This window comes from Plasmodium yoelii (assembly GCF_900002385.2).
Source record: "Plasmodium yoelii strain 17X genome assembly, chromosome: 8".
NCBI lineage: Eukaryota > Apicomplexa > Aconoidasida > Haemosporida > Plasmodiidae > Plasmodium > Plasmodium yoelii.
Window position 1 is genome coordinate 105,941 of NC_036180.2, and position 12,670 is coordinate 118,610.

A 12,670-nucleotide genomic window follows, 5' to 3' on the forward strand; every position below is an offset into this window, starting at 1 on the left:
GGTGTTTAATACATTTATTATCATATGTATATATAATACAACTTTGCATAAATTATTATCCTTAATACATTCAGGTGTAATCCGATCATAAAATTAAAGCAACAGTGTAACGAATTAAAAATGTATCTTATACATATGCTTTAATATATAAAATAAACAACGTCCTATATTTTGCTTTAATAAGTAATGACCCCAAATTAATATACTGGAATAATCGAAACAATTAAGAAACCCATTATTACTATAATCCTTAAAAGTATATAAATAGTAATTTTTTTAAATATATTAAATTTTTATATACTTGTTTCTTATAATATATAATGCAGTCTTTTCTAAAATTATAACAATTACAAAATAAGTTGCATTATTCCATTTTCTATGCAAATTATATAAATTGATATTATTTGTAATTAATATAGATAAATTAAAAATAATTTTAATGAGTACGATAACTTATTTTTATTCCTATATACTTCAATTTATAAGTATTCCTTATTGGGTAATTTTATAATATATTTTGCGCATTATTCCCACAGTTTATAACAAAAATTAATACTGAACCCATACTCATTATGGTATTTATAAACTTAAATAACCCTTTGAATGTAAATAGTTTTTAAAACCACACTTAGAAAATATTAAATATATAGCATATAAATACTATTGATGCAAATTTTTAAGTATAATAGAAAACTATGTATAATTAGGTTGTTATATTGCCCTTTAAGAGGAGAGAGATAAGATATATTAGTCATTTTAATATATAAATTAAGTTTAATATTCGTTAAATGTTCTACATAGCTCATTTTTATCTTATATATTTTATTGTTATAGTTACCTATGTATATATATTCAAATAATTTATTAAAAAATCTATATTTTATTAATTCTATGGTAAAACAATACTAATTTAGATTATAAAATGATTATTCATTAAAAAATGATAATATAATATGTGTTAACATGGAATAATAAAAAGATATTTAACGTTAATTGAGCCTCTAACCTTTTCTTTATTTATCCAGCTTTTTAGAATATAAACTCTAAATCATAAATTAAATCCTTAATAAAATATATAACAATGATACCTTTATAATGTATTATTATGTCTTTTCAATAAAATTAATATATAATTATATGAAGTTTCCATAATAAAATAATACTTCAATATTAGTTATTAGTAGAATATTATATATATAGGCATATAATAAGGGTATTATATCTATCATATTATTTATAATTGTTAGAACAAACTATAACATTAAATTTTATTAATATACTTATATTTTATTTTTTAACTATTTTAAAATATAATATATTTCCAATTTATTTATACCTCAAAACTATAAGTTTAAAAATTAATAGTGATTAATCTATTATTATACCTTATGATAAATAAATTAACGTATATAATGCAACTTCTATTAATAAAAATTAATTTTAATGCAAAAAACGAATAGTAACACAATTAAAACTTAAAAAATATTATATATAGTTCAATTTTTTGTGTATTATAAAAAATGTTAGAAGCATAATAATATTTTATAGACAATGTTATATTGTCGATTCCCGATCGAAACTCTATGCATCTATATTTTATGAATATCTATTATTACAGTTCAGTTAGATAACATTATTTAAATTAGAATAAATATGATGCAATAACACGTTTTACTAAATATAATTTTCATTAAATAAAGAAACATATTGTGTCATACATAATTCAATATAGTCTCTGATTAACAAGCTTTATATAATAGGAAATTATGATATATATAATATGAATTAATATATAGCCAATATATATATTAATATATGCAATATAATTATTTTACTTTAGCTATATTAAATATATATTATCACACAATTTAATATATTATAACTTATGAACAAATGTGATGTGACCCATTTCATATTTGATTATTCCCCTTTTGGTTGTATATTTGGGATTCTCGTGATTAAATATACAGGATGGTACATATATTTAATTAGTATTCAAATTATAAAAAATGAATACAATATAATACTTAATCCTAACCCGAATATGGGTTCCACAAACATAACCTTGACCCACAACATAAAAACTATATAAAAACTATGATAAAAAAATTACTTCCCAATAGACAGTTTCTTAACATATGTAAATCATTATTACTATTCCTGGAATAATCACTACTCTTCAAATCATATATTAATGATTCATTCTCTTCTTTATATTTTTTAGCTTTTCTCTTAATTTTTGTTTTTGAACTTGTTTCCGAAATCCAAATAATGAATACTAATATAAATTGTTAAAAAACGTACGATTTTTTGTTAATGTTTGTATATATATAATAATTTTTTTTAATTTCTTATTATTTACCTTATAAGAAATTCCCAAAAAAAATGCTATTGCACCAAATATCGATAAAACTGTAAATAATTTGCTTGTTATCGACGAATTTGATGATGTATCTTCAGAAAATTGCCCAGAACTTCGTGTGTTTTCTATCGTTGGAAGGGTTGGATATTCTTCACATTTACCACCTTTAGTATTACAATATTTTTTAAAATTATTATAATCATTTTCTAAAATAGACAATATTTTATTATAGGAACTATCACTAGTAATATTATTATTTTGATTAATTTCTTTATATATATTAACAAATTTCTTAGCATTTTGCGAACAGATTGAGCAAAATGATGATTTTTCATCAAAATTAGTATACATTTCACATAATAATATTAATGCTTTATAAAAATTAGATATAATATTACTATCCAAATCCCAAAAATATTTTTTTTTATCTATAAGATCCTTATAATTTTCATAATATTTTTCAACGCCAGTTATAGGCTTTTTATACTTATCATTATTTATAAATGTCTTATAAAAATATTGTAGATTGGTCTCATTTCCTATTTGTTCCTTTAGGTTTAACATATAACTCAACCATATCATAATGTAATCAACAATATTGGTATTACTTTTTGCAACAGACTCAAACACAGAAGAACTCTCAAAGAATGCATCAAACAAATATAAACATCCAGCATCAATTTTTCCGAGATTATTACTACATTTGCCATTAGTACAATACTTATTGAAATTGCTTTCAATAATAAATTGATAATCTTGGTTTTTGTCTAATTTATCGGAAATCGAGTTCTTTACAGAAAGGAGTATTCTACACTAAGAAAACATTTAAAAACAATTAATAAAAACGTGAATTATTGAAAATTTTATTAAAATAAAGTTTAATGATATTTATATGTAATACAATATAAAAAATGTAAAGGAAACTATTATTATTATTATTAAAAAATGCATATACCGCTCTGTCATTCATTATAATGGGATTTTATTTTTGATTTGTAAATTGAATAGAATCATCCCGTTTTATATACACTGCCCCCAATATGTGAAGCAAATACTTTAGTCCTATAAATAACAACTGTATGTAGTTAAGTATATTATAAGTTTTTCAATAATTAAATTAATATAGAGTAATAAAATAATATTATTACTAAAGAAACGTTATATTTATGTTTATAATAATTATCTAAATTATCTTAAATAGAGGGTTGTTTAATAAAATTTTGATTAAATGTAGGTATGATGAATTTTATACAAAAAAGACTATTATTAATAAAATATGGTATAAATTTATTATAAAAATATATATACTTTTCTAAAGAATTTAAAGTATGTTTGAACATAGAAAAGGTATATATTTATATCGTCTGTTTTAATGATCGCCCTTCTAAAACTTAAATACTGTATAAATTTAAAAAATAAAATATTTTATTATTACTATAATCCTTAAAAGTATATAAATAGTAATTTTTTTAAATATATTAAATTTTTATATACTTTTTTCTTATAATATATAATATAGTTTTATCTAAAATTATAACATTTACAAAATAAGTTGCATTATTTCCTTTTTTAATTGATATACATAATTTTAATATTATTTTTATTTAATATGGATAAATTCATAATCCATTTTAATAAATCCAATAACTTTATTTTTATTCCTATATAATACAATTTAGAAATATGCCTTGTTGGGTGATTTTATAATATATTTGCACATCTTTCCCACGGTTTAAAACGACAATTAGCACTTACCCCATATTTATAAGCTTAAATAAATATTTAAATGTATATTGTTTTTAAAATCATACTTAGTAAATATTAAACATATAACAAATTAATATGTATTGATGTAAATTTTAAAGTATAATAGAAAACTATGTGTATTAGGTTGGTATATTGCACTTTGAGAGGAGAGATAAGGGAAGTACGTTTTTTTAAGACAAGGATGTAATCATATAGGATTTACTTATTCTACATAGTTTAATTATATTTTATATTCTCTACCATTAAAACTTTCAATTCATGTATGCATTAAAAATGGCTTAGAATTATTTTCTAAATATATAGTTTGCTTTTATATTTTAATAAATAATATTTTACTGCATGTTTTATAATAAACTATATTTAGTTTTATGATAAAAAACAATATTTTTAAGAAGACTATATAATTATTAATATTATTTTGCTTGGTAGTGTTAATTCTAATATTATCGCATTCATGCATACTTAAATAAATGTTATAATATTTCATTTGATTTTGTACGCATACAATTTTAATATTATCACTCGTTTAATAATATATATGATGAATTTACATCCGTGTAGTGTATTAAATGAAATATTATATTTGTTCGTATTTAATATTTTATCTATTGTTATTACTATTGTGATGCTGATATATCACTGTATAGTACATCGGAGTAATTAATGCGCTCAATAAAAATACTTTAACCAATTAGTAATTTTTATTGTTTCATTGTTTTAAAGTATAACATTTTAGAACATATATTATTTCGTAATAACATTATATTTAAAATATATATTTGTGAATTTGTATATATATAATAACTTAATAAAAATATTATTAGTTCAAATTAAATTAATTATTACATACCTTTTTTATATACTTTACATTAATATATAATTGTATATGTTTCACAATTTTAACATATTTCAGTATTATTTATTTGTATAATATTTTACTAGTTTATAATTATTAGAACAAAATATGATATGAAATTTTATTAATATACTTATATTTTATTTTTTAACTATTTTAAAATATAATATATTTCCAATTTATATATACTTAAAAACTATAAAGTTTAAAAATTAACAGTATTAATATATTGTTATACCTTATGACAAATAAATTAATGTATATATAACTATTTCTATGAATATAAATTAGAACATTAACATAAATTCAAAGTATTGGAATGAAAAAAATGAGTATTATATATATTTATAATTTATAAATATATTATAATATATCTATAGTGTATTTTTATTGCATTATCAAAAATGTTAGATGTATAAAACATCTTTTATAGATATCGTTGTATTGTCGAATCACGATCGATATTTTATGAATCTATATTTTGTGACTACCTATTATATATTGGTAATATATTTAATTAACAACAAAAATATAATCATTAACCTGATGATATATTATAATGTAGATAATTGTTCCTAATGAACCATCTTATAATTAATACTCAATCTCATATATAATGCTATTATTACAGTTCGGTTATCAAAATACGATTTAATTTAACATAAATATGATACAAATAATAATTTTACTAAATAAAATGTTTCATCAAATAAAGAAATATATTATGATATGTATAATTCAATATAACTCTGGGTTAACAAGTCTTATATAATAAATAATTATGATGTATAATAATATGAATTAATATATGCAATATAGACATTTTTTTTTAATCATATTAAATCGATATGAACACTCAATTATATGTATTATAATTTATGAAAAAAATTTTATGTGGTCCTTTTCATATTAATGACAGTATCCCTTTGTGTGTTTCACATTTGTACTTCAGCTCGAGATTAAACATACAGGGATGATACATATATTTAATTGGTTTTCAAATTATAAAAAATTAATACAATATAATACTTAATCCTAACCCGAATGTGGGTTCCACAAACACAACCATAACCCACAACATAAAAACTATATAAAAACTATGATCAAAAATTATTTCCCAATAGACAGTTTCTTAACATATGTAAATCATCATATTCAGAATAATTTATTAATGATTCATTCTCTTCTTTACATTTTTTAGCTTTTCTCTTAATTTTTGTTTTTGAAATCGTTTCCGAAATCCAAATAACGAATACTAATATAAAATGTTAAAAAACGTATAATTTTCTTGTTAAAGTTTGCATATATATAATGAAAATAATTTTAAAATTCTTTATTATTTACCTTATAAGCAATTCCCAAACAAATTGATATTGCAACAAATATAAATGTAATTGAAATTAGTGTATTTTTTATTACTGATCTTCGTGAAAAAGTTGGAAGTGATGGAAAATGATTACATTTATTTTTTATATTATTATAATCATTTGATAATGTAGACAATACTTGATTATAGGGACTGCCTTTAGTGTTATTATAATTTTCATTAAGATCATCATATTTTTTAGCAAATTCTTTGGCTTTTTGTAAATAGTTTGAGCAATTTGAAGTGCTTGCATCAATTTCAGTACAAATTTCACATAATAATTTAAATGCATCATAAAATTTAGATATATCTTTAATACCAATACTCATCAAACCATTTTTTTTATCCATAAGATCCTTATAACTACTATAATAAGCTTCAACACCAGATATAGGACTAGTATACTCCTTATCATTACTTATATATTGATCATAAAATTCTTTTAGATTTTTGATGCTATTATCTTTCTTTAGGCTTAAAATATAACTTAACCATATCATAATGTATTCAACCATATTGATATTATTTTTTGCATATGTCTTGAACGAATAAGAATCAAAAAAAATTGCTTTGAACAACCATAAACATCCAGCATTAATTTTATCGATATCAGTTTCACAGTTTATATTAGTACAAAAGCTATGGTTATTATAACTTTTAAATTGATAATTTCCATCCCTGCTCAATTGATCGGGAAACCAGTTCCTTAAAGCAAAGAATTTATTACACTAAAAAAACATTTAAAAACAATAAATAAAAACGCATATTATTGAAAAATTTATTAAAATAAAGTTTAATGGTATTTATATATAATACAATATCAAAAAATGTAAAGTAAATTATTATTATTAAAAAATTCATATACCATGCCGTCATTCATTATAATGGGATTTTATTTTTTATTTGTAAATTAAGTATAATCATGCTATTTTATATACGATGCACCAAATATATGACGCAAATACTTTAACCCTATATATAACAACTGTCTGTAGTTAAATATATTATAAGTTTTTCAATAATTAATTTAATATAGAATAATAATATAGTAGTATTACTAAAATAATATTATACTTATTTTATGACAATTAGCTAAATTATCTTAAATAGATGATTGCTTATACACTTTTCCTATATGTATATATGATGAATTTTATACAAAAAATGTTATTCTTACTAATATCTGGTATAACTTTATTATAAAAATGAATATACTTTTATAATGAATTTAAAAAATATATAATTATACATATGATTTAATATAGAACACAAACAACGTCATAAAACTCAAATACTACACAAATATAAAAAATTAAGAAAGTTATTATTATTACAATCCTTAAAGTATATAAATAATTATTTAATAAGATAGACTAAATACTTATATACTTGTTTCTTATAATATATAATGCAGTCTTTTCTAAAATTATAACAATTACAAAATAAGTTACATTGTTACATTTTCTATGCAAATTATATAAATTGATATTATTTGTAATTAATATAGATAAATTAAAAAATAGTTTTAATGCGTTAAATAACTTTGTTTTTATTCCTATATACGTCAATTTATAAGTATGCCTTATTGGGTAATTTTATAATATATTTTACGCATCATTTCCAAGGTTTAAAACAACAATTAGCACTGAACCCGTATTTATAAAATTAAATAAATCTTTGAATGTAGACTGTTTTAAAATAATAATTAGTAAATATTAAATATTAACAAATAAATAAGTATTGATGGTATTTTAAAGTATAATATAAAACTATGCGTAATTATGTTGTTATATTGCCCTTTTAGATGAGAGAGATAAGATATATTTGGTCTTTTAATATATAAATTTAAATAAATATTCGTTCAATTTTTACATTGTTCATTTTATCTTATATATTTATGGTTATAGTTATCAATGTATATACATTCAAATAATTTATTAGAATTCTATATTTTATTAATTCTACGATAAAACAATGCTATTTTGAATTAAAAAAATGATGATTCATTAAACAATGGTAATATAATACATGCTAATATGGAGTAATAAAAATATTTTTAACATTGAGTCTTTATCCTTTTCTTTATTTATCCAGTTTTTTATAATATAAAACTACAAATCCCTAATTGGACCTTTAATAAAATATATAGTATTTATACCTCTATAATGTATTATTATGTGTCTTTTCAATAAAATTAATATATAATTGTATGTTTTCCAAAATTAACATATTTCAATATTAGTTATTGGTATGATATTTTACTAGTTTATATGTATAGTCATATAATAATAACGCATTATATATATCATATTATTTATAATTATTAGAACAAACTATAACATAAAATTTTATTAATATACTTATATTTTATTTTTTAACTATTTTAAATATAATTTATTTATATCACAAAACTATAAACCTTAAAAATTAATAATGATTAATCTAATATTATAACTTATGGAGAATACATTAAAATCTATAAACTATTTCTATTATTTGAATTTAAAATATTAGGATAAAATTATACTATATATAATCGAAAGTTAAAAGGATAGTATACATATATCTATAATTCAATTTTTTATTAATATGCATATTTTTATTGTATTATTAAAAATGTTATATGCGTAAAACATATTTTATAGACAATGTTATATTGTCGAACATCGATCGATATTCCATGTATCTATATTTTATGAATATTTATTATGTATTGGTAATATGCTTAATTAACAATAAAAGTATTCTCAATAACCTGTAGGTATATTATAGTGTAGATGAATAATCAAAATGAATTTTATTATAATTCATACCCAGCTTCATATATAATGCTATTATTACAGTTCAGTTGACGTAATATAATTTAATTTAAAACAAATATGATACAAATTATAAGTTTTACTAAATAAAATGTTCATCAAATAAAGAAAAATGTTGCGTTATGCATAATTTGATGTAACAACAGATTAACAAATTTTATATAATAGGAATTATGATATAGCAAATATCTATATTAATATATGAAATATAGATATTTTACTTAACCATATTAAATCTATATTAACACGCAATTATGTATATTATAACTTATGAAAAAATGTTATACAACCCCATCAATATTAGCTTATGGCTCTTCTTGGTTGCATATTTTGACTTTTGAACCTCATCTCGTGATTAAACATACAGGAATGATACATATATTTAATAGTGTTCAAATTATTAAAAATTAAATAAAGACATAATACTTAACCTTAATCCAAATATGAATTCCATATAACAAAACTATAACGCACAATACAAAACCCTGACCCAAAATACGAGTTTCCCAAAATGCAACTCTAAACCTGAACTTAACCCCTCAACATAGCTTATAAGTTTATTAATAAGTGCGTTTAAATTAATACATAATATATATGCATGGAAATAAGGGCAAATGAGTTTTTGACAAACACTAAACAAAAACAAATTAATTATATAACGTGATTATATATTAAATTAAAAAATATATAATAATAAAACAAACACTTAAATCAAATTTCATTATTCTATAGAACGTAAACAAGTGGAACTTTTATGCCACACAATATTAAATATACTAGTTTTAATCATTTAAGCAAGTATAATAAAAAACAATAATAAAGAGTGGTTATATTTATATTTTTCATAATTTAAAGCTATATTTCCTGACTTTCCGCCAGCTCCTAAATATTAAAGCCCCCAAAGGTGCAAGTATTAATAGTAATTTTATTGTTCCTGATACTATCATCGCCAACAAAATTGTAAAAGACACCATCAGCAACTTCTTAAGCGGTTTTTCTTTATCTTTTTTAATATTTTCATTAATTTTGAATTTCTTATAATTATTACTTGTTTTAATTTCATAATATTTATCGTCAAATTTATCATCATTAATCTCCAAAATATTTTCAGAATTTTTCAATTGTTTAAAGTCTTCATGTTCTGATACAGAACTATTTTCATCTTTTTTTATTATTATTTTATCATGTATTGGTTGTATTGCTAATTCATTATCCCCTTTATTATCAAGCTCTTTTTTAAATTCTTCTATTTCTTTGTGAAGTCCATGAATTAACTTTTTCGTTCTTTTATCTACATTATTTAAATCGGGTAATGTATTATTTTCTTTATGCTTCTTTATATGTGAATCTATAATATTTCGAATAGATATCATTTCTTCATCATCATTATCGTAGTCATTAAATTGATTTGCAAGACTCAAAGTTGATTGATAAAAATCATTTAAATCAAATTGATTGTCTACATCTGCTAATATCCTAATACTTCTAAGCTGTATTATATTCCTTTCATGATATATGTTTCTCTCATTTATAAAGTATAATTCCTGCAAATAAATTAAATATTTATTAACATATATGTAATCAATTTTAATAGTTTCTTTAAATGTCTTACCAATACACGAAACAATAATATAAGGTTAATGTAAAACAAATATATACAAAAACTATAATGAAATATTATTAATAATAAAATAATCTGTAACTTACATTTTTGGCATATTTAAAAAAACAAATAATAATTGAAAAAAAAACAAATTTTAAAATACTGACTCTCATTTTTAACTTTATTAAATAAATAAAATAATATATGTAGTTTGAAATAATGATGATAATTTGATATTTATTCCAAAAATAGTAATATTTATTAGTTTTTTGTTCTAAAATTTATGAATAAATGATATATCTATAAAAAACGGAATTGATTTCATTTATTAATTTTTTGCATTGTCTATAGAATTAATTTATGTAATCGTTGTAATAAACTTTGTTATATTCATTAAAAGTATTTATGGATATAAATATTATATTATTTATTTTTTCAAATAAATGTTAATTTTTCTCTAAAAATGCACAATTTTTAATATTTTAATTATAAAAATATATATCTATATAATAGTTTCTCCTAAATTTTATTTTTTGCAAATTTGTTATAGAAGTAGACTTTTAATATAATTTAAAATATATTGTATATTTAGTGATACGATTCTAATATTTTATAAATTTATATTTTTCTATTATTGTTTACATACGAACAAATTAATAAAAATATATAAAAATAATAAAATACTAGATACATATATATTGTAAATCAATATATGAAAACATATGAAAATCAATTAACAAATTATCGTTTATATTTGTTATATTTCTACAATTTTAAATATTACTTGATAATATTCTATATTTTATTTACCACTTTTTTGTAAAATATTTTTTTTTCATAGATCGGTATGTAATAATTTTATTTATAAATATATCTCAGAACATACAACATCAAATATATTATTTATATTAAAATAATATAAAATATTCATATTTTCAAGTATACCTCGTATAAATACAACGAAAAATACATGTAAAATCAAAATTTGTAAAAAAATATCAATTTATTATTATATGAAACCAGAAAATGAAATACGATTAATAAAAAACATTTTATGTTGTCGTATTCATTAAACACGTATTATAGTACCTTTAATAGTTAAATATTATATTGTCTTTATTTTTATAAATACTACTTAAATAAACATAAATATAGCAAATTATTTATCATAGAACATTTCCTAATATAAAAAATGTATTCTATATTTTTTTATAAAAATAGGGTAAATGAGTCTTAAATGACTCTCATATATTAAAGTCCTAATTGTTTATATTAATAAATGAAATGTTGTTTATTTAGTACTATTTAAATTTATACATTTTTTAAATTCGACGTCAAATATAAGTTAATTAAATTTATCATATAAATAATCGATTTTTCTTTTATAAACAAAAAAATCAAAAAAATCAAAAAAATCAAAAAAATCAACAAAATCAAAAAAATCAAAAAAATCAACAAAATCAAAAAAATCAAAAAAATCAACAAAATCAACAAAATAAATGGTAAAGGATTTCCTTGCATAAGTTTGTATATATTTAATAATCCCATTTTCTCGTCAACTCAATTTACGACATTTTTCATCTTTTTTCCTACTTTCATTTCTCCCAATTCATAAATACTAACATAAACACTAACGTAAAAATCACCAAAATATATAATATTTTCCATTGGACAAATATTTTTAAAATGTTATATTAATTTCTAAAATAATGGGTATTAAAATAAATATGCCTTTAATGTAGCATACCTTCTTTAAATATATTTCCTTCAAATAGTATTTTATACTTCTATTCCATTCAAATTCATTACTCTTTTACTTACTCCATTTATCATTCGATTCAGATGTCACTGAGGGAAGAAATAAAAATAAATTATTTTCTTCCAATTCCTCTCCCTA

The 12,670-nt window shown here is 19.5% G+C and overlaps 3 protein-coding genes across 3 annotated transcripts; all 3 read right to left on the reverse strand.

Moving 5' to 3' along the window:
* Nucleotides 1-2,191: 2,191 nt before the first annotated feature.
* Nucleotides 2,192-3,332, reverse strand: PY17X_0801900 (PIR protein; the record flags this gene model as incomplete). The annotated part of the gene is made up of 3 exons (XM_022955627.1): nt 2,192-2,278; nt 2,363-3,175; nt 3,318-3,332. The coding sequence occupies 3 exons, from the start codon at nt 3,330-3,332 to the stop codon at nt 2,192-2,194; spliced, it is 915 nt and encodes a 304-aa protein (XP_022811881.1).
* Nucleotides 3,333-6,153: 2,821 nt separating this feature from the next.
* On the reverse strand, nt 6,154-7,231 carry PY17X_0802000 (PIR protein; the record flags this gene model as incomplete). Its single annotated transcript, XM_022955628.1, has 3 exons — nt 6,154-6,240; nt 6,330-7,079; nt 7,217-7,231. The coding sequence occupies 3 exons, from the start codon at nt 7,229-7,231 to the stop codon at nt 6,154-6,156; spliced, it is 852 nt and encodes a 283-aa protein (XP_022811882.1).
* A 2,781-nt stretch (nt 7,232-10,012) lies between these two features.
* Nucleotides 10,013-10,946, reverse strand: PY17X_0802100 (fam-b protein; the record flags this gene model as incomplete). The annotated part of the gene is made up of 2 exons (XM_022955629.1): nt 10,013-10,714; nt 10,878-10,946. 2 exons carry the CDS (start codon nt 10,944-10,946, stop codon nt 10,013-10,015), a joined length of 771 nt encoding a protein of 256 aa, XP_022811883.1.
* Between the last annotated feature and the right edge of the window lie 1,724 nt (nt 10,947-12,670).